The 27,790-nt window shown below is 45.5% G+C and overlaps 1 protein-coding gene and 1 long non-coding RNA gene across 2 annotated transcripts in view; both read right to left on the bottom strand.

Moving 5' to 3' along the window:
* LOC149523972 (uncharacterized) overlaps positions 1-10,861 on the bottom strand; it is a 98,716-nt gene extending 87,855 nt beyond the window's left edge. Inside the window, exon 1 of the long non-coding RNA XR_016350210.1 lies at positions 10,713-10,861. This is a non-coding gene — a long non-coding RNA (uncharacterized LOC149523972). The remainder of the gene's footprint in view (positions 1-10,712) is intronic.
* Positions 10,862-18,568: 7,707 nt separating this feature from the next.
* LOC149523971 (protein CFDP2-like) lies at positions 18,569-22,235 on the bottom strand. Its single transcript, XM_089780334.1, has 2 exons — positions 21,340-22,235; positions 18,569-18,647 (listed from the first exon to the last, which is right to left on the bottom strand). The coding sequence occupies exons 1-2, from the start codon at positions 22,233-22,235 to the stop codon at positions 18,569-18,571; spliced, it is 975 nt and encodes a 324-aa protein (XP_089636460.1).
* Positions 22,236-27,790: the final 5,555 nt, after the last annotated feature.

The following is a 27,790-nucleotide window of genomic DNA, read 5'->3' as shown; positions in this document are numbered from 1 at the left end:
ATGAAAAAAAATTTAAAACGCACATAAAGCATATGGATCTTCGACTGTATTGATCATGTATCTCTATAGTTATGTTTTAGAGTGTGTCTGTCCATCTATCTGGAAGAACATTTGTTCAAGAACTTTTCCTAAACGGAAAGAGCCAGGGCCACCAAATTTGCTATGGAGCTTCCTCTTTTCCTAACTTAACGCAAGGTCAGAGTCTGGTTGTGCCAGGACAACCAAAAGCCTGGGGAAAAGGAGAGTTTTCCATAACATGCAAAGGGAAGGGCTGCTGTCCAGAGAGACATGATAGGAGAGTGGCCCTTGGGGCCAGCCAGCCTGCTGGGGAGAACTATCCTGCAGTGTCCACTAGGGGCAGCCGTACCACCAAGCCAGAGGTCAGAAGGGCTCAGGTTCTGCCAGCATACCCAGTAAGTAGCCCCCGTGCCCCAAACCCTTCCCTGCCCTTCCAGCCCTTGGTCACAGTGCTGGAGGGGGTGACAGAAACAGCCTCTGGCAGCTGGGGTGGGTTGGAGGAGAAAAAAGGCTCCAGCAGCTGGGACAGGGAGAGAGGCTGGCAGGAGAGAAAATGCACCTAATAGCTGGGGGGCACGTTGAGGGGAGAAAAAAATGCCCCTGGCTTCTGAGAAGAGGTCTGGGCGGGAGGCAGGGGAAGGGGGGAGGAGAGAAACATCCTTGGCAGCTGGAAGGAGGGCTGGGGGAGAGAAAAGGCCTGTGCTAGATGGGACTCCTCCACCCTGAGCTTCTCCTCATCCCTCAACCCTCACTCTTGCACCCCGTTTGCACCTTCTGCACTCCCTCCACCGCATGCCCCTTCACACCACCAGTCCCCTGCCCTGGGACCCTAGTAACACTATGCAAGTATGCTAGTACTATATTTGAGAGAGTTCGCCTGCCTGTCTGTTCAATAACTCTCTTTTTTTGTTTTTTTGTTCTGGACATCCAACACTCCGGTCATCTGAAGAAGTGGGCTGTGCCCACGAAAGCTCATACCACCATCTACAGGTTGTGTTAGTCTTTAAGGTGCTACCAGACTATTTGTTGTTTTTTAAGTTTATCCTGTACAGACTAACTCGGCTACCCCTCTGAAGCTTCTCTCCTAAACAGTAAGAGTTAGGACCACCAAATTCAGTATGCAGCTTCCTCTTATCGTAACTTAAAGCAAGTTGTGCCAGGAAAATGGCATGTGCCTGGAATGGGACTGGCTTCTCATAAACCCAGATAGAGAAGAAACAGAATCACCAGGCAGGTGAAAGAAGGGGAAAGTGCCCCATTTGCTGCATTCCGCATTCTGGCAGGAGAGCAAAGGAGGCAGACAAACCTGGATCTGCCCCAGTGGGGGGGGGGACGACACTCCATTCCCCCAGCTATGCCCGCTGGAACTGCAATGGCCATGTACAGATGCTTCTCACCTGGCCCCAAGCTGCTGCAGTGAGAGGGGGCTGGGGTTGACCTCTTTCCCTGGGGCAGCCTATATCCTGAACCTCTCCTCCCCAGCCCCACCCCAGCACAAAGATTTCAATGAAGCATGGACATTTTCTTTCATTTCAACAAAAAATTAATTGAGTTAAGGACATGAGCAACGCTGGGTAAAACTTCTAGTTTCCTATAAGGAAAGAATTTTCTCTGTTAACTTCTTTGGCCTTATCGAGCTATGGACAACACACATGGGTTGGCTTCTTGTTCCTGAATAGTCCCAGAACAAAACAGTGGGGAAACCTGTACTTTTAAACTCTCTCTTGATCCATCATTCAAGGACAACCTCATTTCAGATATGTACCGTACCTTGGACATACTTAACTATTTGATAAATAACTGCTGCTTGTCAGAAGGGGGAAAAAAAAGCCCCAAACCTCTTGATGACTTGGTAGGAGAATTAGAGTTTTTATAATGGAAATTTGAATGTGGATTATTTGCCTTGGGCTCACCTTGATTTTCAGCTTTCAGGAATCACAAGAATCCAGACCACCCATGCTTCTTTTGTTATTCCTGCCCTGAATTGTCAATTGGCATCTAACAACGAAAGAGGTCCCATTACTTCATAGAACAGAGCAGCAAATCAGTGCCACCGCATTATAAAGCTCTGCTGAAGTACTGGTTTGCATTATATCATAGTATTAATAGGAAATGGTCCACAAAGTCTGCTGTGTGGCTAAGTGTGTGCACTAGTTTTAGTATCCTCTTGTTCTGTTGCATTGAAATTTTCCTAATAGCAAGAATATAAAGCCTTCTGCCAGGTGGTGCTAGGGGTTCTTTCAACATTAAAAAATAAAAAATAATTGGTTTGAGCCCCCATCCAGAGATCTGGGAAACGATACCACCAGTCCAGGAACCTCTGAAAAGCAATACTAGCCGACGGGCAAGCACTGAGTGCATATAACAAAAAACTTCTATTAAAAGAACTGCCATGCTCCTCTAGTCATGAATGCACAATATTTCATTTCTTCCCCCTGTAATTAATTGTCTCAATTTCACAGATGAACAATGAAAAGAAATCCCTCATGCATTGGAGTAATACCATTCCATTCAACCTGTTAAATCTTTATCCTTACCAATCTGAACATCAGCGCTAACGTGAGATACGCCGCGTAGGAGATCTAGGCTGAGAAAACATCAAGTGCAACTGCAGCACTTAAGAACATCGGAATATTTTAAACTAATATTTGCTCTTCATGAGGCTGCAATTGCTCCATGCTGGCAATGTGCTGCGCCACGGTATGGTTGCACCCTTAGGGCTGCTCATTGGTTTGCTACAGCTAAATGTCAATACTGGCAGCGTCTCCCAAAATTGGCACTCTCTGGTCCGGCAACATCTGTGATCCAGCAGGACCATGGATGTTCCTGGACCAGACAGCCCCAAGAGCCAACTGGCATGAGGGCTAGCATCCAGAAGCAGGACCAGGGCCAGAGCCCATGGCAGCGGTCCAGGGCTGCAGCCTCCAGCAGCCTGTGGCAGCCTCTGGGAGCCTATAGCAGTGAGGCTGAGGCCAGCGACAGACCCCAGCAGCCCAACCAGAGCCAGCTACAGCCTGGCAGGCAGTTCAGCTGGGGCCAAAGGCCGCTGGAAGTGGGGTTGGTCAAGGCCAGCTGTATTTGTGGCTGGAGACCGGGAAGCTAGCTGGGGCAACAGAGCCAACAGCACTGAGGGGTGGTGGGCTGGGGACTGGTAGCAGGGGACTTCCCTTGGTCTAGCAAGTACCCCCTTTCAGGACCGGTCAGGTCCTGAGGATGCTGGACTAGGGAGGTCCAACTTGTATATACATCCAGGAACACTGCATGAAGGCCTCATACTTGCAGAATGGAGGACTATATTCTTGGAAGCAGTGACTCAGGAACACTTTGGGAGTCCTGGGGGTTAATTGGGTGAACACAATCCCCCGTGTGACACCGTGGCCCTGAATTAATGTGCCCCTGGCATGCAGAAACAGGAGAATCTTTAATAGAAGTAGAGAGATCATATTAGCTCTGTATTTGGCACTTGTGTGACTGCTGTCGCAACACTGGCTCTTGCTCTGGTGTCCACAATTCAAGAAGGATGCTAATACATTGTAGGAGGCTCAAAGAAGAGCCATGAGAGTGATCAAAGGGTTCGAATACGAACTCTGTAGTGCCAAGTTCAAGGAGCTTAATCCAATGAACCTAATGAAGAGACGTTTTAGGGTAACAATCACAGTATATCAACAGCTGTATGAGGAAAACATATATAATAACAGGCTCTTCCCTATAGCAGAGAATATGTACTGCTCAGTGAACAGTGTTTTTATGATCAGCTATTGATTATTGTCATTAGCAATCCAACAGATTAAGGCATGACTGTGCAATTTGCAGCACATAGGTCATTAGGCCTATTCACTTCAGGACAGGGCCCTAGTTTTAAGGGACTGACAACCTAGCTCACTTACAGTAAGGCCTCTTCAGATCACATTGTCTTAAAGTTAAATATTTATGTCCGTGTTAAAACCCTGTTATCTGGCCAGAACAGTATAGAGGTGCTTTGAAGTGAATTGAGACTCAAGCCCTGAATCAGTTTTTATTACACCCACTATACAAAAGGTGCTGCACTTATTGCTTATATGTCACTTATTTGATATCACCTAAAATATAAACAGACTTTTCACAAGTTAACTGTTTATACTAATTTGATACAGCTACTGTATCTTCCTAATTAATGACTACATGCCTAAGTACTCTGTGAGTTTGCAGCATCCCACTAGCAAACGTATTGATTTGAATATGTAATCTGCAGTTCATTACACCAACCTTTTATGCTAATTCAACTTCCATAGGTGCTGCTTTTACAATCCATGGGTAGTCAACATACAACAAATACTTTATTAAATATAAATTAGGTGCCCTCTTCAAGACTGTTGTTAAGTTGCTTAGATCATGCAACTGTTTACTGCTTACAAGAGAAGCAATATCCTGTATTAGTCCTGTGCATTCCCTGGGCTATAATACCTGGTGTACTGTAATTCTTACAAAGGACACTTATGGACCTGTGGCATATACTGTATATTAAAGCCAGCCTCTTGGTTATAGTGAGCTTGGCATTACAAACCAAATAGGTGGGTGCACTTCAATAGATTAACAGAATTATGCAGTAATTAAAATGACTGTCTCTCACTGAGATGTGGCAAATTGTTTGCTTACTGCAGAAGTTTAAGAAAGCCAAGATTTCAGGCTACTCAGCCAGTAATGAGGGAATCATGGCAACAGCCACGGGCAAAAGAAAAATAGGAGGAAATTATAGTTTTATATTTTCAACCAGCTGTTGAACTGATATTGATTTAATCCATTTTGACAAAACTTGTCTTTATCGAGTACAGGTTGACCCTCTGTAGTCCAGCCCCCTCAGAACCTGACTGGTGCCACATCAGAAGATTTGCCGAACCACAGGAAGTCAATATTGTCTAGCAGCATTTCCAACACTTCCGGACATTGAAGGGCGAATTAGAGCTAAATAACAGCACAGAACACTGAAAGCCAGGCCTGGTGGCTGTAAACAACTTTATGGGACCGTGGTAAACTTGGCCTCACCCTCGCTAACTAAAATCATGCCGGACCAGGGATGTTGCCGTACCAGAGAGTGCCGGATTAGAGAGGTTCAACTTGCACATATAAGGGCAGATTTTCAAAGCTAAAACATACAGACAGCCACTTAGTCAGATTTTCAAAAGCACCTAATCAGGTTAGGCACCAAAGTCCCATGGAAATCAATGGGAACCCGGCAGTTAACCTGCTTATGTGCCTTTAAAACTCAGCCCAGGTGCCTATCTGCATCCTTAGGCCGCTAAATAGCTTTGAAAATCCTAGCCTGTTATTCCCACCATTCATAGGTTGTCCCCTCAAATGCTCTTCTCTGCTATCAGCAGAGATTGGAAATGAAGCTCCATTTAGGCCATGCTTACAGATTTCTCTTCAGGAGTATTTTGAGAAAATCGCTGCGTGGAAGAGGTGGAATGGCCATTTCTGCTATTGTGAGCACAGGTTTAGAAGATTTTTAAACATAGCAAAAAGCAGTTTGTACCAGTGAACAATGCAGCAAAGCTTTGTGCCGAACCCCGCTTGGATTACTCAGTAAGACTTTGTGCATGAGTATAGCAAGCAGTGTTAATTAACGGGGGATTTTGCAAAAATGATGCCAAAATGTGCAACACCTGGTGTAACTGAATGAATGCCTTTTTTGTTTACACACACACAAAGCACAGAATCAAGATAATTCATCCATTTCCACATGCTAAATATGAGAAGCAGGTGGCTTATCTAGCTGTGTGGGGAACTTTTTTGGACTTTTCCTCTAAGAGAGTCAAAAGTCTCAATCCAAAACTCATTGAAGTCACTGGGCATTGATCAGATCTTAATGCTGTAATTATAGGGAACATAGCTGCAACAAGAACAAAACCTCTCTCTTTTTTTTGGTTCATTTTCTCTAAGTTTGGCAAAAGAATTTTGGTTGTTCCTCCACCATCCTAAAGTTACTGGTTTTCAAAGCTCTTCAACAAGTGAAGCACATTTGCTAAGAAAAAGAAAATCAAAATTTCAAAGTGGCTAAGATTTTACAAGATTTGAAGCAGACCATTTTTAATAACCTTTTCATAAAAATTTCAATGAAAATTTATACCAACAATTTCATTTGCCAAAAATCCTAATATTTGGTAAGCATTAAAATGTCATTTTCTGAGAAACCTTATTTTTGATAAATGAAACATGTCTAGAATGACATCAGTAATGTTTCTCCTTAAATTTTCAACCAAAAATGTGTCAGTCTCATGGGAAAAAGTGAACAATTTTGAGAAAATCAACCAGCTTTCATGAAATATTGATTTTTTTAAAAGGGAAATTTATCAAATATATGAACCCCTTTTCATTTAAAAGATTTTGTCTGGCTCTCTTCATTTATTATTGGAAGTTTTGTGACTTGAATGAGAATTATTCATTTTTCTAATAGGCATTAATTTGAAAAGGCAACACAAAATCTTATGCCACTTCTGTAGATAGATAAAACACAGTTATTTCCAGGCATACATTTCATTAGTTCACAGCTTATGTGTATATGAAACAAACAGCAAGGTCCATGGGTAAGAAGTTATATATAGTGTAAAATAATAATTCTAATAGGTTGGTGCTGAAGTTGATTACTGGCTTAGTGCTTGTAGAATAAATGTACTAAGCGAAGGCTGGAGGCTAGGAAAGATACATAGAATATATCAAATTTAATCAGGCAAATGTATCCCTTCAGGCTACTTTTGCCTGACCTAAGCTTTCCACTGGGAAAGTGGAGTTCAAAATAGTATTTCTGCAATGTAATTTCAGGTGCAATGAAGTTATATTATAGAAGAGGCATGGAAGCTATTTCTCATGCTGTGATTTGCATGGCTAGAGAAGTAAAAGCCATGCAAGTTGCCCATCCTGGATCTACAGTGAAAGAAGAACTCAAAGGCTTTCAATTCCAGTTGCCCACAGCTGTACATTATACTCCCCAAATCATCCTTAATTGAGCCATATCTCTGACAGAGATGGGAGGAACCAGTTTGAAAAATTGTATTTTCTCGGTTTCCAGAAAAATTGAGTTTCATCATTTGTTACCAATTTTTGCAGGTCCCTTACACAAGTTTGTGCACCTCCTAAATTAGTGTGTGTGTATGTGTGTGCTTACTTGTTTCTTGTTTTTTAGCTTGTCTGAACTATGATAATTGAGTCAGACTAAGCTGATCTACACTAGCTGAAAATTTGTCCCATAATGTGCCCAGATGTGAACAACAGAATAACTTATGATATGTCACTGCACCCTTCTGATTTATTTTTGCAGCCTCCAGTGTAATACACACCAGGGGTAGACTAGCAAGGAAGGAAACATTCATAACCCAATGCCCCATTTCTCTGAATGTCCCTCAAACATATAATCATAATTCTGACCTTTTTTAAAGTAATAAAACACTTTAGACTTTTTTAGTGCAAAAAATGTCCGTTGATAGAATAGCATTAGCTTGTGGAGGTCAGAGTTAAGGTGATAACTGATGTACAGAAGTATGTACATGTATTAGAGTGGTTATATGTTAAGAATGGCAGGAAGTTGATTGCAGAAATGAAGAATATTTCATGGTGCTACAATACAATAGGTTAGACTATATAACCCTACAAGGCTATTTTATGACTCCATGTTCAGTTTTTCTTACCCCATGTGTTTTATATTAACTAACCTGCCCTTTGCCTTGTGTAACTTACCTCCCTCTCCATGCCAGATCACCTGTGCTGGCCAGGGTTTGGCACTGGAGAAAAGGAAGAGACAAAACCTGAGGTTTCTCCCTCCTGCACAGGAGGAGATTAACAGTTCAATGGCAATACTCTCCCTTCCCCACACAGGCAAGCCCAAGTAGGAAAGAGGAGGAATCACCCTCACATGTATGATTGCTAAGTCCAGACATATTTGTGAAGCAAGGGACATAAAGTGACTTTCTGCATACTCATCTCCCGTTAGCTGGCGATGACCGTGATTTTTAGAGCATGTATTGCCAGGAAAAGCGTATAGGCAACGTTAGCTCTGAGTTCATAAAGATCTTCATGGGGGACTTGGTCTTCAGCATGGCTACAGGTTTATAAATGTACCTGAAACCCTGCTGCATGGAATGGAAAGAGTAAATCAACCTACAGACTACTTAACAAAATGTAAAATCACACATCAAGATGCATTTGGGTTCTCTTTTTTCAAGATTTTGTCTCAAGTAATAATGTGCCTTCTTGTATGTCAACTCAGAAAGGTCTGTCACAGCTCCTTAATGTCTGTATTTACATATAATCAAGTCAGTCTATACCACAAACTCCCCTAGCAATCTGTGCTTGGCAAACAGCACACATTAACATTTCACACGGGCTGTGTTACATTTCTTTTTCTTTCTTTTTTCTTTTGCCATTTTGCATCTCAGATGAAGAAGTACCTCAGAAGTTATTGACAAAAGGCAGGGCTAAGCAATCCTAATCGGCAGTTTGGGATAGTGGGGGTTGGGTAGTTTTCAGTTTTCTGCCACAAATGAGTTTCAGGTTTGCAGCTGGTTTTAGGAAAGTTGGCCACATTGTTCTTCCAGCCTCACATTCAGCTCCTTGGCATAAATATTTCATCTGCAAGCAGTCTTGGCTGGCTACACTTATATAATTGAAGGCCATCGCACATGGTTTATTGTGGAGAGGAGGTTTGATTTTGGGAGGGGGGAGTGTGTGGGAGGAAGAGTGGGGAGGCTGGAAACAACTGGATTCAGCTCGCAGAGTGATCCCCAAGAGCTTAACCTTCAGGCCAGAGAGGCAGCCGTATTAGTCTTTAACTTCAAAAATGAGTGGTCCTGTGGCACATAGGAGACTCACCAAAATATACACATTCAGAAGCTTTCACGGGAAAAACCCACTTCATCCATGTGCCTTTTAGTGCCTTCCTATAGTATGATGTGCTTTTCCTGAGCAACAACCTTCCATGCTGTCACTGCAAGTCCTGAGCACTTGGTAGGTAGCGCACAGCAACTCACATGATTGCATCCTTAGCAGGGCTTTTGCCATCAAAGATCTGTTTGTTACCCCGAGCATCAGAACATTAGACCTTCCTGAAGACCCCCTTCTACGTTCTACGTTCAGACACAATTTAGTATTCATGGTCCATGGCACCATTTGCACCACGACATTCCAGGGCATTCCACAGATGTATGGTACAGGCAGGCACTTCTGTACCAATTAACAGACTAAATTAGTATTTAATCTACAACACCCTTATTCTATAGACCAGGGTCAAATATTTAAATTTTAAATACAATTTTTGCATGGAACTGAAGGCTTCCTTTTTTTTTTTTTTTTTTTTTTTTTGCTGGTTAGCACTTACTAATGCTCCAGTATCAGTCACTGGTGATTTTTCTTTTTAACTTCCTCATGTCTATGATTTGGTTTCTTAGACAGGGTTTTTACAAAAGTGCCCTCTTCACTATGTTCTGATTCAATTTGGGGTGGGGGGAAGGGAGAAGAGCATGGGGGGGGGGGGGCAGAAGATAATCAGTTGCCATCAATAACCAGCATGGATGATCAACTATATAAAAGGAAAATCAATTAAGAGCTTTGCTAATAGAGTTTTCTCCATTGCTCTCTCCAAAGCAGTGTAAATAATAAGCCAGGCAAAAAACACGGGACTTCAAAAAGCTGCCTAGAAGATTTGGGAAAGGGTGCTATGTACCATACCCAGTCTGAATTTGCAGAGAATAGAGCGCTGGACAGCAGAGCTGCCGTGCTAAACTGCATTCTGCTGAAAATAATCTGGGGGAGCCATTGTGTCTCCGAGTCAGATAAAACCTCCCATAACCTCCTGTGGGCTGAAAGGATGTGACAAATTTCAATTTCGCCAGACTCAGGAGGATAGAATGAGCAAGGGAGGTAGCCTGCCAATGTCCAACCAGTGGTCTATGCAGCCATTTCATGATGGCGACAGTAATGCCCATGTTACTGCTCTAATGAAGGGGCCTTGGGATTGGCAGAGCGGGGGTGGCTTTTTCTAAACTGAGATGGGCGAGGTGTGAGTTCACTTGCCAGATCTGCCACAGTTCCCCATCTACAAGCAGAAGTAATGACAGGGGTGGTGGGGTGATAAACTCGGTGCTATTTGTGAGGCATCCAATATTGTACCTTGCCTACCTCTGGTCATGGCTCTGAAAGAGGTGGGTTTGGAATGGTGAAGGGTGCTCCCAAGATTTGGAGATTAAGTTCATTGAGATTCAGACGCCCATCTGAACCTCTTTCATCTGAGAATCAGCTTCCGAGTATCAGAAGTGTCCCTTTGGCCCCATCAAAGGAAGCACCCGAAAACAAAGGGAGCAGAGAGAGTTAAGGCAGATGGGGCGCTTTTCTGATATTTTCACCACTTGTCCTGACTGGAACCAGGACGTGTAGAGGCAGACAAGCATTTAACACAAGTACCATTAACAAAATTTGGATTGTAATGCATGTTTGGGGAGAAGAGCTAATTTTGATTTGATATTGTACCATCTATTTGACCCATCCAGAATATTCCACAAACAACCTGTCACTGGCATGTCAAGAACTTTGAACCTATAAGAATTTGGCTCTACGTAGCCAACCGAGTGCAGGGCCTGGGGTATTATCCACCCCCACATACACCAGGTCCTGCCCCTGCTTCATCTCCTCCCTGCCCCGTTCTATCCCTTCCCACAAGCCCCACTCACCATGTCTTTTGTGGAAATTACCAGAGGCCTGGTGTGGGGTGGCAGCAGGTTTGACCCCTCCTTACCCTCACCCAGCGGCTTGCTCCACTCCAACCCGCTGCCCTCTCCTAGCCTGGTGCACTTGGCTTCTCCATGGCAGCAGGAAGTGAAGTGGCTCGGGGCCAGAGCATTCTGTTTCTTGTTGCCATGGAGAAGCCAAGTGTAGAGGGCCAGGTGAGGTGGAATGGAGTATGGCAGGCTGCCGGGCTGCTCTGACTCCCGCCACCGTGGTGTGTGTGGGGACCCCTGCTGCTGCTCCACTCAGGCGCCCAGGTAAATCCCCTCTGTCCCTTCCATAGGAAGTTGAGGTAGCCACTGTGAGGACCCCTAAGCATGGGGCTTAGTGTGGCCAACCAAAACTATCCTGTGGACGGGACAGTTCTGGGTTCCAAGGAAAGCTTGTATAACTCTTTACTTTTAGCTTAAAGTAAGTTCTTTTGTCATATCTTTTTTCTTACACATACCAAGGCCATTGTGACCAGACTAGAAGGTCAGAGGATCTTCTCAAAAGTAATTCCTAGAGTAAGTCTTTTACCAAAAGATCTAATCTTGATTTTAAATGGTCAGTGGTGGAGAATCCACCACAACCAATGGCAAATTGTTCCAAAGATTAATTATTGTCACTGTCAAAAACTCACACCTCTCTCTGCTAGATAGAATAGTCCATTTTTAAATATTTGTTCCCCATGTAGGTACTGATGGACTGTGATCAAATCACCCCTGAATCTTCTGTTTGTTAAGCTTAATTAATTGCACATGCATCTGACGAAGTGGGTCTTTGCCCACGAAAGCTTATGCTCCTACACTTCAGTTAGTCTATAAGGTGCCACAGGACTCCTCATCGCTTAATTAATTGAGTAGACCACTGATCTCAGCCCCCATGCTTCCATGGAGCAGAGGCAGCCGGAGGATTGGGCTGGGGGCTATGCTCTTTTTCCTCACTGGGAGGGGCAGCAGCATGCAGGAAACGGAACAGAATGCTGGCAGCTCTTCCTGCTGCCATACTGCTCCCAGCCCCCCAGCCCTGCTCTTTTCTCTTGAGAGGAAGCACCGTGGAGGCACTGAGGGCAGTAAGGTGTCTTTCCAGTACACCATGCTGGCTTGCTGGTACAGCATACCACATCGGACCAACTTCCTTGCACAGCTTCAGCCAATTTCTTACCAATAGGTCGTACCTTCCCTCTTTCATCTCTGTCTCTATTCCTATTCAAGATTCCCTTTGGCCACAGCTTTATCCCAGGAGCTCCTGCTCAGTTGATTATCCACCATGACTCCCACATCTTTTTCAGAGTCACTGCTTCCCATGGTAGAGTCCCTTCTTCTGTAAGTACAGGCAGTCCCCGGGTTACATGGATCCGACTTACATCGGATCCCTACTTACAAACGGGGTGAGGCAACCCCGCACTAGCTGCTTCCCCCCAGCAGACCAGGGAGATGCGAACCTAGCGACCCCCCCCTCCCAGCAGACCAGGCAGACGTGGAGTGGCTTTTCTCAGCAGACACCTCAGCTTGAGAATAAAGAACTGAGGGAAGTGAGGTGTGGGAGAATAAAACTGAGCTCTGGAGAAATGTTTGGCTAGAGTTTCCCCTACAATATGTACCAGTTCCGACTTACATACAAATTCAACTTAAGAACAAACCTACAGTCCCTATCTTGTACGTAACCCGGGGACTGCCTGTATAGCATTGGTTCGCAGTCTTATCTTGTATCTGTGCATCCAGTTCACTAACCCAGTTTAGGCCTGGACATTTCCCCCCTGGAATCTTTGCATGGGTTGGGTTTTGGCTTTAACCCTCTCTTAGGTTTTGTGCTGCCGACGCATTTAACAGTTGCCTCAAAACTCCATTTAAATCTCAGCAGAATGTAAGTATGTGCCTGGTAAAATAAGTCAAGCATTTCACAGGCCAGCATACCTACCTTTCCCATGTAATTATTGTATATAATATATTATGTCAAATATGATCTTCCAAGCAGGAGTTGTTGCTACTTCCCTCACTCAGCTAAAATTCTTTTAGCGATCAAGATTCCTTTTTCTGCTCGTCCTCATGTATTGCTCTATGTTAGCAGGAGTTCTGAAATGGCTTCTATTTCTAAAGCTGCATTAAAGATCTGACACCTGATTCTCTACTGCTTTGCACTTGGTATAGTCAGTTACACTTTTGCAACGTGACCTGCAGACTGCACGTAAAATCTTCCCATAGTTACTGGGTAGCGCTTTATGGTCACTCAGCACACGAGCAAGGCAGTTGTGAATCAGGCACACAAACTTGATTTTTTCAAGCCTATCTAGCATTTTAAATAGCTCCTGTCACTAGAGTATCCCAAATGCCTCACAGTCCCATGTGGAAGAGAGGGACACATGCTCATCTCCATTTTACAGAGGGGAACTAAGGCACAAAGAGATTATACGCCCCTGATTCTTCAGTCAAGCACTTGTTTGCCTTTAAGCAAATGCTCATGTCATATTGACAACAATGGCAATTAGGCATCTGCTTAAGTACTTTGGGACACTGAAGACAAAGTAGCTTGCCCAAGATCACACAGGAAGTGTAGGGCATAGCTAGGAACTGGATCTAGCTCACTCAAATCCCAGTTTAGTGCCTAAACTGCAAGACCATCCTTCACGATGCTTCAGGTCCCTTCATTATCCGCCTGCTGGTTTTTTCCTTCTGGTCTGTTGCACAACTTTAAAAAGGACACTTAGAACGTGGTGGGAAGGATAATTTATTTACACGAATAAAAACGGAAATCCAAACCTATGTCTGGTTTACAGGCATGCTAGAAAATACGCTTCAGCAATAAGAGACAGGAGTTAGCAACACAGGGCCACAGTCTGAAATGCGGTCCACATCCGCAGCGCTCAGTACTTCTAAGGGAGATGCAGACACGCGCACCACCACCACTTAGGGTCAGATGCAAAGTGAAAGTCTGACTCTGGCTGTGTGCCACACTCGTATTTCCAGCATCTGTGACCTAATTGTGCCATTGATCATTTCCCTGCGGTCAGGAGATGTGAATTAAAACCGGCAGGTTCACATCATGGCATCAAAAAGGGAAAAAACAAAAACAAAAAACCTCAGCCTTGATTGGTGGGAGGAAGCAAAATCCCTTCACATTCTAAAGACATTTCACACTTAACCTTCTTGATATTATAGGTGTCAGGTTGGATAAAAAAAGCTGCATTAAAGCAGCCTGGCAGCTGTTTTCTTGGTGGGGCTTTTTAGCAATGACAGCACTTGACAGAGACGGAAGACCAGACTAACCGGGAGTAAACCCTTCCATCCTTTATTCATTGTAAAGTCTTTACTGAGGCCCTGTCTACACTTACAGGGAGATAGGTGCTGCAGGGATCTTTCTCCCAGGGGGTTGATTTAGCATGTCTAATGAAGACCCACTAAATCGACCACCGATGGCACTCCTGTTGACTCCGATACTTCAATGGAGTGGGAGTTTCTCCAATTGACTCCCCGCACAGTGGAGACGCCATGACAACTTGCGCTAAGGCATGTAGACTCCAGCTACACTATTCACATGGCTGGAGTTGTGTACTTTAGTTCGACATTGCCCCATAGCATAGACCTGGCCTCACAAGCCCAGTTTATTGGCTTCAAAGGAGTTAAGGGCTAATGCTATGAGTACACTGTTTGCCTAACTGGACCCCTAACTCCGATAGTACCCACTTTCCAGATAGAGAAACTGAAGCATCAACAGGTAAAATGACTCGCTCAACATCACACATAGCAATAGAGCAAAGAACAGAACCTGGAGATCCACAGTGCTAGTCCAGTGCCCTATTCACGGGACCCCATTGGCTCCCTGGAAGAGTGTCCAATGAGATGCCTCAATTCTCCCCATAGAAGCAGGCACCACAAGCTGTGCCAAGAAGTAAAGGATGTGCAGCCCAATATGGGTCATGACAACATAGCCTCATTTCTCCATTGATAAAGTGGGATGATGAGAATTCCTTTCTCCCATACTTTTTTGGGTATATCTGGTTAGAGATTTTAAACTCCTTGACTTTAATACCAAGAGGGAAAATTTCAAATGTGCCAAAGAACTCAGTTTTAAGTCATTTAGGCCCATGGGACTCATATAACTTTTAACAATGAAATTGTGACACTCAACTTGAGGTCTCAATTGCTCCATGTGGGTCTAACTAAGATGAAGATGCAAGAAAGGTCTAAATGTTTATGAATGAAGGCCAAGTGGGAATCAGAGATCCAGAACATGCAAAGTAAGATAGATCCAAGTCCCAGGCACAGAGATGAGGGCCAAACCACGAACCTCAAATCTTTGCACTTGGGGAGACTGGCTGTGACAGCTGCTACTATCCTAGCTTTGAATAGCAGCTACAAAGAGATATAGAGAGATCTCAGAGCCTGTTTGTGTGTTGCAGAGTAGACTCCTGCTCCCAACACCCACAGAATTCCATGCAGAATGTCTGATTACTTCTGCCATGTATACAGATATATGAATTTCACCTTATACATGTAATCATCCTGGGCTTGCTTTCCTGCCATCTTAAACTTCCAAGTGTGCTTTGATACGAACCTCTGCTTATTTTCCTCCCTCGTTTTCTAAATTCAAGCACTGTGGAATTTTTAAAAGATACAATCAGAAGTTGAAGTCAAGGTAACGTTTTAAAAGCTTATACAGCTGTACCAATGAGATCACATAGTAAACTAGCAGGAACTGAAGTCATGCAGTGAGGAAATGTCAACCCTAGCCGAGAATTTATTTAAAAGAAACATGATCATAAAGAAGAAAGAAAAGGAAAAGAAAACGTAAAATGTATTTGGCATTTTCATAAATGTTGATGTTTTCAAGCCAATGTCTTGAAAGGCTCAGATGAGATGCTGCCACTCTAAACACATCACTCGTTTCTTCAAAGGGAAAATACATCTTGTCTTTGCTTTCATTCTTCCTCCCCTTTTATGTCAAAAGGTCCTGATATGATTGACAATTAGCCACAATATTAGCACCAGCTGACAGTGTATAATCTGTGTGGATGAACCACTCACTGAAACCAAATTGGATGTAAGACAGAACCTGTGGAGAAAATGATTGGTTCTGCTGAGTTCCATTAAGAAACGGTTTCATGTTTTCCGTTATTTTGTGAAATGGTGTTACAATATATCCTTTAGTCATCAGGAGCACTAAAGCAACTGTCAATGACAAAGGGCTCTACCCCCACCCCCACACACCCCACCTATGCTGGCAGACATGGCTAGAATTCATCGGATACCAAATTCAGGGCCCTGAAAGGAAATGGCAGCATTTCCATAGCTCTGTTGGCCTTGAAGCTAAACCACTGCCTCTCATCCTTTTCCATACTATTACTCCATGTTATGTCCACCCTCCACCCCCCCCCCCAAAAAAATCAAGACTCCTCTCCCATCTAGCCCTAGTGCTCATGACCCTCAACACCCATGGAAGTTTCTCCTTAAGCATTTTGTAGATGAGTCATTCAATCAGGTTCAAGTTGTCCTACAAGCAAGGCAACTAACATAGAAATAGATCATATTAACATCAATTATGTATATATGGCTCTTCTCAATGTGAACTATCTAGAATGTCTGATGCAGTGTGTGTGTGTGTGTGTGTGTGTGTGTGTGTGTGTGTGTGTGTGTGTGTGTGTGTGTGTGTGTAAAAGGCTTAACATTTTCCTCAAACACAAAATTATATTGCTCAGATATCTGTCTTAGTGACTGAAGTGCTTCCTTTGACTAGAACAACCAGAACATGCGGCGCCAGAAGCTCTGCTATAAATAGCCAATTACAGCTTCACTCTTTCAAATTAGTGATTCTTCTTGCCCCAAGTACCCTAACCATTTGGCACTCTACCAAACTGACTTTAATTAACAGCTTTGCTGGAGTAGTTCTGTGTATAAGAAAGGCAAACGCTATGAAATATATTTAATTAAAAAAAAAAGCCAGTTTATAATTAGAATAAAACATTGCGTACACAAAGGTTTGTATTTTACATGAAAATATTTGACATTAAAAACACCAATGCGAGTGCTAATCATTAAACGTGGCATGCATCACACTTTTTTTTAAATGATGTGTTTTTTTCAATCTTACTTGATAAAATTAACTGTATCAGAACATGAAGGTGTTAGCAACAAGCTTTAAATGGGAATTCTATCTTATTACAAGTTCCAATATTATTATTATTAGCCATCAAGAGAACACAAACCGTCCCATCTGTACAATTACATGGGTTTCTATCAACTCACAGTTTTAGTCTCTTCCTAGTCTATGAGGTCACCATTTAGTGCTTTTTAGAAAACACTATTTTTTTATTTCCTGTTTCTTACCTAAACTTCCAACGGGGGGAAGTTTTCATATAAAACACCAGAATCCTCCGCTATGCAGACAGTAAGTCCAAGCAAGTGAAATAAAATAATGTATATATTTATTTTTTATTTATTTATATTGAGTAGCACCCTATCGTGGGCTAGGATCGGCTCATGATAGAGATTGTACAAACACATAACAAAAAGACAGGCCCTGTCTCTGAGGATATGTCTACACTTGCACCCTAGTTCGAACTAGGGATGCAAATGTAGGCATTTGAAATAGTCAATGAAGCCAGAATTTAAATATCCCGTGCTTCATTAGCATAATCTTAGCCACGTGCTATTCCGAACGCAAGCTGATTCGAAAGTGAAAGCGCTCTCCAGGCTTTCAAATCAAAGTTCAAATCAAACCCCTTGGTTCGAGCTAATGTTACTCATTTTTTGAGGAGTAACGTTAGTTCGAACCAAGGGGGTTGATTCAAACTAACGCGGCTCAGAGAGCGCTTTCATTTTCGAATCAGTTGGCGTTCGGAATAGCGCACAGCTGAGACTATGCTAATGAATCATGGGATATTTAAATCCTGGCTCCATTGACTATTTCGAATGCCTATATTTGCATCCCTAGTTCGAACTAGGGTGCAAGTGTAGACATACCCTAAGAGTTAACAATCTAAGGGTATGTCTAGACTACATGCCTCTGCCGGATCAGCTGATCGTCAGCACAACGTGGCAGTCAAGACGTGGATCGGTCAGCAAGGAAGCCTTTGCTGACCGATCCTGTAAACCTCGTTTCACTAGGTATAAGGGATCAGTCGGCAAAGGCTTTCCTTGCTGACCAATCCATGTCTTGACTGCCGGCACAGCGCGGCAGCCATTTTTATTTTAATGAAGCAGGGGATATTTAAATCACTGACTATGTCAGGTAGTCTAATTTACATGCCTCTGCCGGCAGAGGCATGTAGTCTAGACATACCCTAAGACACATGACAACGGGCAGATACAACAGATGGGGGAGTGCAGGGGAAAAAATACTACTCAGAGGGGAAACCAGTAGTGCTGTCACATCGCCCACCCCATCTTGCTGAGTTTCTAGTGAGCATCGCAGAAAAGGTGTATGTTAGGAGGGGATTAGAACGAGGACAAAGAGGTGTCTTGCAGGTGTTTACAAGGATGTGGCATTTAGAAGCAGTCAGTCTGCACTGGAACGTGGAGAAAGAATGTGGCAGAATGGACAAGTGGGCCGGTTATACATGGTTTCCTGTGAAGTTGCTAGAAATTCTGCTACTGCATACTCCCTGGGATAGTCTCCTTACATTATGGTAATGGTCTTGCTTTGCAAAGGAGTGCTCTGCCACAGTGGTGCAAATAAGAACCAGGAAACATTCAGCTCAGGTGAAAGAAAGTAGACTATTATTAAACTGATCCTGAAGCTTAACAGAAACATCTCCCCATAGAGTTCCAGTCAAATGGTGCATCAGATACAATGACTAGCTGGACTGAGAAACGTCCCCATTTCAACTTTCTTTGGGGGGGATCTCTTGTTCCTTTGCCCACCCTTCTTCTAACCTGATGATGACGATGAGATACATGGGCCTGACAGGAAGGGGACAGAAGAAGCACTTCTGGGAGCTCTTGTCAACACGTATGTCCTTCACTTCTTTCTTCTTTATAGCGGAAGCAGGATCTGAAAGAATGTGTCCCTTACAGTTAGTTGGAAGGGGAGAGCTTGTAAATACAGTTTGCTCTGGCTTTGCTGAGATTTGTAAGCTATTCAGCAGATGGGGCGGTATTTTGCTCATTGTAATCAACTTAATTTGTGACCCAACACCAGCTATGTTTGTATTACATGCAGGAATAGCTAAACCATGGTTACCAATGTCTGTAATGTTGGGGGGATACAGAAAAGTAAGATTGTACTAAGTTGCTCCAAAGGAAAGGACTCACAGTTAGCAGAAAGAACAGCAGGGTACTCGACATTGTTGGCCTCCATCGGTCAGTTGACCATGGATGACGTATCCTAGTTCTCGTCTTGGTTCGTGTCGAATTGTCTGGGACAGCGTCGGGGACAGCGTCGTTGGTGGCTGAAAAGGCCAATCCGGGACAGGCATTCTTTGCCGCAGAAGTCGCAGCTATAGGTGGTTCCCTGGCTGTTGTTGTTGCGTAACTTCCTGCGGGCTCGCTTTTCTTCTGATGCACGCATCATGTTCGTTTCGCCTGACTTGAGCTGTGTGGTCAGGGTGCCCCTCCACTTTGGGCGGTCTGCTGCGAGGTCTTCCCAGGACTGCGTGTTTATGTCGATGGCTTTCATGTCCCTCTTCACGACATCTTTAAATCGCAGGTTCGGGCACCCTGTGGTTCTCTTCCCAGATGCCAGTTCCCCGTAGAGGATGTCCTTTGGGATCCTCCCATCCTCCATGCGGTGTACATGGCCAAGCCAACGCAGGCGACGTTGTCGGAGCATGGTGTACATGCTGGGGAGGCCGGCTCGAGTCAGAACTTCGAGGTTGGAGACTTTGTCTTGCCAGGTAATACCCAGGATGCGGCGCAGACCTCGTAGATGGAAGGCGTTCAGTCTCCGCTCTTGTCTCGCGTATGTGGTCCATGTCTCGCTCCCGTACAGCAGGGTGCTGATGACGCAGGCGTTGTACACTGCCATCTTTGTTGCGGTTGTCAGCCTGGGGTTGGTCCACACTCGGGTTGTCAGGCGGGCTAAAGTAGAGGCTGCCTTCCCGATCCTCTTGTCGAGCTCAGCATCAAGGGAGAGATTATCGGTGATGGTGGAGCCCAAGTACGTGAACTGGTGGACGACGTCAAGCTGGTAGTCGTCTACTGTGATGGCTGGTGGAGTGACAGTGTCCTGGCTTAGGACGTTTGTTTTTTTCAAACTGATAGTCAGCCCAAAGTCTTTGCAGGCCATGGAAAAACGGCTCATCAGCGACTGTAGTTCTTCCTGGGTGTGTGTGACGACTGCTGCGTCGTCAGCAAATATCATGTCCCTGATCAGCGTCTCGCGTATCTTCGTCTTGGCTTTGAGGCGAGAGAGATTGAATACCTTGCCGTCCGATCTGGTGCGGAGGTAGATTCCTTCCGTTTCTGAGCCGAAGGCATGCTTGAGGAGCAGGGCAAAGAAGATCCCAAACAATGTGGGGGCAAGAACGCAGCCTTGCTTGACGCCGCTGCTGATGCTGAAAGGCTCGGAGCAACTGCCGTTAAACTGCACTGTTCCCTTCATGTCTGTGTGGAAGGATTCAATCAAACTCTGCAGTTTTGGTGGGCAGCCGATCTTGTGAAGGATTTTGAAGAGTCCGTCTCTGCTGACCAGGTCAAAGGCTTTGGTGAGATCAATGAAGGAGACGTACAGGGGCATCTGCTGTTCTCTACACTTCTCCTGGAGTTGTCGTAGGGAGAAAATCATGTCTACGGTTGACCGTTCTGCGCGGAAACCACACTGTGACTCCGGGTAGACACGTTCAGCCAGCTTCTGCAGTCGGGTCAAGATGACCTTAGCAATACTTTGCCTACGATGCTAAGAAGGGAGATGCCTCTGTAGTTGTTGCAATCACTTCTCTCGCCCTTATTCTTGTAGAGGGTGACGATCTTAGCATCCCGCATATCCTGCGGTACGGCTCCTTCTTTCCAGCACTGACAGAGCACTTTGTGAAGAGGGTGCAGTAGGGAACACTTGCACTGTTTCAGCAGGTCTGGAGGAATCCCGTCGCTGCCGGGGGCTTTTCTTGAGGCCAGTTTATCAACAGCCTTGCTGAGCTCTTCTACTGTTGGCTCAGCATCAAGTTCTTCCATTATTGGCAGGCATTCAATGGCATCTAATGCTGCGGAGGTCACCGTATTCCGTCTGGAGTAGAGGTCAGAGTAGTGTTCCACCCATCTCCCCAACTGTTGTTGCTTGTCGGAGATTATTTCTCCAGTAGATGACTTGAGGGGTGCTGTTTTGCTCTTGGTAGGGCCCAGCGCTTTCTTGATGCCGTCGTACATGCCTCTTGTGTTCCCTGATATGGCTGCTTTCTGGATGTCGTTGCTGAGCTGCTGCCAATATTCGTTCGCACAGTGTCTGGCAACCTGTTGAGCCTTGCTCCTAGTAGCCCTGAGAATTTGTAGGTTCCTCTGGCTTGGTGACCGCTTGTATTCTGTCAGGGCGGCGCGCTTGGCTTCTATGACTGGAATCATCACAGAGGACTTTGCTTCAAACCAGTCGTGTGTCTTTGTGGTCCTCTTTCCAAAGGTTGCCAGGGCAGGGCAGTGCATTATGTTCCGCAGTGTTTCCCACTTTTCCATGGCAGAGTCTCCTGTCTGTGTGGCGTCAAGTTCCTTCTCAAGCGCTTCTGCGAATTTCTGTGTCAGGTCAGGCTGCGACATCTTGCTGACGTCGATGCGAGGATTTCCTTGTTTCCTTGAACGATAAAACCTCTTCGGGTTCAGCCTGATCTTGCAGCACACTAAGGAGTGGTCTGTGTCGCAGTCAGCGCTATGATAAGAGCGTACGTGCAGGACGCAATTGATAGCTGAGCGGCGAACTAGTATAAGGTCCAACTGGTGCCAGTGTTTCGAGCGCGGATGTCGCCAGGAGACCTTATGCTGGGGCTTGGTCTGAAAGTATGAGTTGGTGATGCACAGGTTGTAGAAAGCGCAGAGCTCGAGCAGGCGTTGGCCGTTCTCGTTCATTTTGCCGACGCCAAATTTTCCGAGGCATGAAGGCCATGAGTCATTGTCCGCACCTACTCTGGCATTGAAGTCACCCAGAAGGATGAGTTGTTCCTTGTCGGGGATGCTGTTGATGACAGATGTTAGGTTCTCATAGAACCGGTCTTTAGTTTCCAATGTTGCGTTCAGAGTTGGGGCGTATACGCTGACGAGGGTGATAGGGCCCGTGGTGGTGTTGAGACGAAGGGTGAGGAGTCGTTCTGAGCCATTACTGCCTGGTTCTACCATACTCAGTAGGCTATTTTTCACCGCGAAAGCTACGCCATGCTGTCTGTGCTCGTCTGGGGCCTTTCCCTGCCAGTAGAAGGTGTAGTCTTTTTCTTTCAGAATGCCTGAGTCTGCCAGTCGTGTTTCCTGTAGGGCGGCGATGTCTACGTTCAGCCTCAGAAGTTCGTTGTTGATGACTGCTGTCTTTCGTAGGTCGTCAATGTCCCATACGTCTTTGGAGAGGCCCGTCAACATTGTACGGACATTCCAACATCCCAGTTTAAGAGGTGGTCTCTTTCTCAGTGTTTTGTTGCCTGGTGCGATGGTTGCAGCCTGCCGTTCGGAATATTCCTAATCCCCATGCACCCAGTGAGGAAAGCAGACTGTGGCGGGGCAGTACCTGACTGTCTGGGGGCTGCCCAGCTTGAGGCGGGCGGTAACTGCCCAGTGAGACCCGAAGATCCCTCCCACCGTCGGGAACAACCCCTGGCGCCATGCTCTACGCCAATTGAGCTGTGGCTTATAACCGGTAAACTGTTGCTCCCCGTGTTGTTTCTGCGCTAGTAGCGCTAGCGAGGCTGGAGTGTCCTCTCCAGGGTTGCGAGATATGTTGGTAGTCGGATACTAGCCAGGGCGATGTAATATGGAGGAACAGGCTATTGCCCACGTAGCGGGTCCCCCCTCTCCACGTCGTCGATGGATCCAAAGGAACAGCAGGGCTGCTACAGTTTGGCATCGGCGCCGTCGCAGGAGTTGCCAGAGCGAGGCTGCAAGCAGCGTCGAACTGTCTTAGGGACTCCGACTCCGGATTTTTCCTCGAGGTTTACTCCTGAAGCCTTTTCCATGGAAGAATATAGCCGCAAGGCAGCGGAGGTTTAAGAGCTCGACATTAAGAGCTCTTTAAAAGTAGAGGGAGTAAGGGAAGGTCATTTCTGGTCAGGAGGCTGCATACCCTCCCTTGCCTGGACTGGTTTGACCTGTTTCTTCCCCTTTTCCATCCCAACACACACAGTTCAAAGAACAGAGTTAAATAGGCATTGTTAAAGATCACGATCATCATCATCAATTTGATGTTGTGATGACCAGGACTTAACAGGCTTCAAAAAAGAACTAGATAAATTCATGGGACTTAGGTCCATCAATGTCTGTTAGCTAGGATGGGTGTCCTTAGCCTCTGTTTGTCAGGGCTGGAAACGGATGACAGGAGAGGGATCACTTGATGATTCCCTGTTCTGTTTATTCCCACTGGGGCATCTGGCACTGGCCACTGTGGACAGACAGGACACTGGGCTAGATGGACCTTTGGTTTGACCCAGTATGGTCGTTCTTATGATAAGAGCCTCTTTTCTTATGTTAATTGTGTTGGAGTTGTGTGTTTCTTCTATCCTGCTTGCTAAGAGTGAAATTAGTGGGAGCTGAAATCTCTTGATACTGACGGACAGAAGTCACAGCCAAGAGGTGGATGGTGACTGACCTCCAGCTGGGTGACAGTAGACAAATGCAACAAGAGGCCAGCAGGGTGGCAGTGGAGAGGTGTAACAAGCAGCCAGCAGGGTGGCAGTGGAGAGGTGTAACAAGCGGCCAGCAGGGTGGCAGTGGAGAGGTGTAACAAGCGGCCAGCAGGGTGGCAGTGGAAATCATTGAGCAGGTGGATGGCGAGTAACCAGCGGAGTGAGTACGATGCCTCTTTACCTCCCCCACTTTGGCTGGGAGGTGAACTCTGAGGATACATCTCTGCACTCTGGGTCTGCTTTGATCAGTGGCTGTGAGTGGGGGGCAGAGAAAGGTTGAACATGTGAAGGGGTCACTCACATTGCTGGACTTAAGAACCTGAGAGGAAAAGGACACTGCCCAACATACTTGGGGTGGGACATTTACTCATGGTTTTGGTTATGAATTCTCTGTGGTTTTTTCCCAAATTAATGCCACGTTACTTCCCTCCCTTTTATTACATGTTTCTTTGCTACACTCAAACTCTGTGCTTGCAAATGGGGAAGCGTTGCCTCACAGAGGCACTCAGCAGTGGCGGGAGAACTTCCCTGGTTATCGGGTGGGCCCTTGAGTCAGTTCTGTTTTGGATGGATGGAGAGGAATCCCTCAATATTGATCCTGGCTCTGGCTGTTGCTGGCTCCACCTGGTAGATGGGTTAGAACAGCACTTGGCTATCTGGGGTGAAGGTGTATTTGGGAGGGAGGATTTTATCACTGTTTCTTCCCATGAATGCTTGTAAAGAAAGCAGGCCTGAGTTCCCTCTGGGCTTTGGAATTGGGGACATCTGAGTTGACTGGCTCCCTGCACAGGAAACGAGGAACAAAGGAAGTGCCACCTCGTGCCCGAGGAAGGGGAGTTGTATGTGCGCCAGGGAAGCTGCTCTGACCAGTGAGTCAGGAGAGTGTATCCAGACTTCCTTCTTCCTGCCATGTTCCTCCTACCTATCTCCACACATGGGGGAGTGTTAGAGGAGTTACGGATTGTGCTGGCCAGTAAAGGGTGTGGCCCAAATTGGGCTGTGACAGCATAGCCCTCTGCGCTTGCCTTCCCCATGAGTAAAATGGGAACACAGCACTGCATGATGGGGTCTGATCTCAACTGAGGTCTCTAGGCACTGTCGTAATGCCTAATATGACGCTTATACAACTTGGTGCTCAACTCCAAGCAGCACCCTTTGCACCGTGCTAACCTACTCCAAGCTTTCTCCTCACTCTCTTTTGTCCAGACCTGACAGCAAGTGTTATCTGCCCAGAACATGGAGCAATGCACATGAGACTAAGCAGCCATGGTGACACCCTAGGGGCACAGCAAACCCCCTCCCACGTGGAACTGCAGCCATGTTGTTGAGCTAATGGAAAGCACAAGCCTGCAGCTCCTGATGCAAACTCAACATATACCAGGGTCAGAAAAGATCCGGCATCTGTGCCTCTGAGAAAAATATCATTTAAATGGAAACCGAGGGTGACGTTGCTGGAAGCAGCCTGAAAAACACTCTGTGTATGCATGTGTGCAAAGCAGTGGGGAAGGAAGGAACGGCTCATATTTCACTGCTAATGTTTCACAGGCAGCATTTCTTCACCCATATACAACTGTGACACAACTGATTCCATTCTGCCTGGGAAACCCTCATAAACCTTGGAGGGAAAAAATGGACTAATACCTGCCCCACCTTTGAAACCCCCACATATCCACCCATCTCCTCTGGCCCGTGCTACCAGCGTGACTCACTTTTCCCTGCTGCCGGTTCCTAGCCCCACCTCTAGGGTGGGAACCAGCAGAAGTTTGGGGCAACAGAGAACAGTAGAAAGGTCAATACTGAGGAGGGGAGGAAACAGAATGGACACTGGCAATAGGAAAAACAAAGAGAGGTGAGGCCAATGACAGAGCGCGCTCAGACAGGGGACGTGAGGCTGTGTGGCGAAAAGGAAGCTTCTGGTGGGTGGGATATGAAGTGAAGCGAGCAGCTGGGTCTGAGGCAAGGGGAAGCAGGGATGGGAAAAGGAGAGAGGTTGGCGACAAGTTGATTTGTCAAAAAGTTCAAGCTGCACTTCCTAACTTTTTAGGTGAGAGCCTTGGTTTTGCAAAGGGGTAGTCTTGCACCCTGTGACCTTTCATTTATGATGCACACAAACACAGTCACTGCCATCACTTTTGTTTCTGTCTAGTCTCTCTCTGTTCCTCTCCCCTCATCCTCTTCTGTCTTTGCCCTCTGTTTTCTGGCTAACTGTGTTTCCTCATGTACATAGCCACCATGTATTGTCTCTCTCCTTTGCCTCTCCCTTTATGGTTTAGTCCTATAGCTGTTGTATATATTATTGGCTCCCCACCCTGTTTTCCCACTCACCAGGTAAAGCAAGGCTGCTCAGAGTAGAGGGCTGTAAAATGATTGAGATTCACCAAACAGTGCTATTACCACTGTCTTAATAAGCACGGCTGGTTAAAAAAAATGGGGATGCTTTCGCAAAAATGTCTGTCAAATTTTAACCCCTGTTTTTAGGTCAAAATTCCAACACAAATGTCACAGAAGTAGGGGGATTTGAACCCTTTCCATCAGCACTTGGCATGAGTCCGGTTTCTCTGAACATGAAGATGGTAAGGTCACAGGAGACATTCTGTGGGGTTATCTGTGGTGCAGTTTTCTTCAAACTAATAGGAGGTTAACATTTACAGCTCATGCCTATGCACAGTTGGCTTCTTGCCTCAGTATCTCTCAGTATCTCTGGATGAGCCACTTCAAGGGCAGGGCTTCTGCCTGAATGTTACAGGAACATTAAAGGAGACCATTCAAAAAACCCCACTGCTATTGGAAGTTGTTGAGGCCAAGATTTTGCAAGATCAAAAGAGGAGGGGGAAGATCCATCATGGCTATGAATAACAAGTCACAATTAATTATTACTTTGGGAAGAGACATTAAACCTCATGTTTCAGGTCTTAAGTTCTCCAGCTCTTAGAAATCTAATTAAAATCTAATCCCTGGGTCAAATGATCCCTCATCTGCCTTTTGCAGGGTTCTTACACCTTCCCTGAAAGCATCTGGAACTAACCATTATCAGAGACAAGGTACTGGACTAGATGGACCTGGGTTACATCTATTGAGGCAATTTCCTATGTGCTCTCCGACCTCTTCACCCACAGCCTTGGGGGCCCATTTGCAGCTAACCACAAGGAATTTTCTGGGTGAGGGCACTATTTATAAGCTGCCCTCTCCCTTTGAAGAGGAGAGGCACTGGCAAGAGGATAATATATGGAGATTATACCATCTCACAGAGCTGGAAGGGACCTTGAGTCCACTCCCCTGTCCTCACAGCAGGATCAACTACCATCCCTGACAGATTTGCCCCAGCTCCCTAAACAGCCACTTCAAGGATTGAGCTCACAACTCTTGATTTAGGAAGCCAATGCTCAAACCACTGAGCAGTCCCTCCCTCAAGGAAGGAAGACAGAGCCAGAAGGCTAACCTCCTAGGAGAGCCAGCTATGAAAGTTAACCCTGTGTAAGGCAGGCTATAGCAGAGGAAGAGCTCTGTTCAGATGGCAGAAGAGTCGGTGGTAAGTGTGAACTTTTGGATTGTAGTGATGGACTCTATTGGTGGGACTGTTTGAGGTCAAAAAGCAGCCCCAAGTGGAGGAGAAAAGGATTTTGATGGGGAGTGCAGGAGCTGTAAGGGACCCTGAAATGGGAAACTGCAACAGCCCTTTTAAATCCCTCCAACACACCAACAAATTCCTTCCAAATATTCTCCCCCTGTAGCCATCTCTTTGCTTGCAAATTACATTTTTTCCCCACATATACCCTACTTGTGAACTTTTCCCACCACAAAATCTTAGCTGCATGGGAATTCTTTCCAGCACCCCAACCTTGCACAGACTCATGTTGCTATGCGGGGGCCCAGTGTCATTGGACACAACTTCACTGAAGACCACACGATTACAACTGCTAACACTTGGGCTATGTCTAGACTACAGGGTTTTTTCCGAAAGAAGTGGCCTTTTTTCAAAAAAACTTCACCTGCGTCTAGACTGCTGCCGCGTTCCTTCAAAATTAAATCAAAAGAACACGGTGTTTTTTTGATAGTGGTAAACCTCATTTTACAAGGAGGAATGCCTTTTTTTGAAACAGCTCTTTTGAAAAAAGGTATTCTTGACCGCAAACAGGGCTTTTTCAAAAGAGAGCATCCAGATTGCCTAGCGGATCGCTTTTTCGAAAAAAGTTGTGGCTGTCTAGACGATCTCTTTCGAAAGAAGCGTGTCATCTAGACATATCCAAAGAGTGAATGTGGCCCTGGCATTTCCTCAGACCACAGCTTTAAAATCCTGCA

The sequence above is a fragment of the Pelodiscus sinensis genome, chromosome 8, assembly GCF_052426305.1.
Source record: "Pelodiscus sinensis isolate ZL-2025 chromosome 8, ASM5242630v1, whole genome shotgun sequence".
Lineage (NCBI taxonomy): Eukaryota > Metazoa > Chordata > Testudines > Trionychidae > Pelodiscus > Pelodiscus sinensis.
The sequence above is the reverse complement of the archived record's forward strand: the minus strand, read 5'-3'. Positions and strand labels throughout refer to the sequence as shown.

What these genes read in the sequence shown, in the direction of transcription:
- LOC149523971 (XM_089780334.1), bottom strand. Translation starts at nt 22,235, where the DNA reads ATGTTGACGGGCCTCTCCAAAGACGTATGGGACATTGACGACCTACGA. An exon ending in GGAGACTCTGCCATGGAAAA is followed by an intron (nt 18,648 to 21,339) that starts GTGGGAAACACT and finishes CCTTCCTGTCAG; the next exon opens with GCCCATGTATCTCATCGTCA.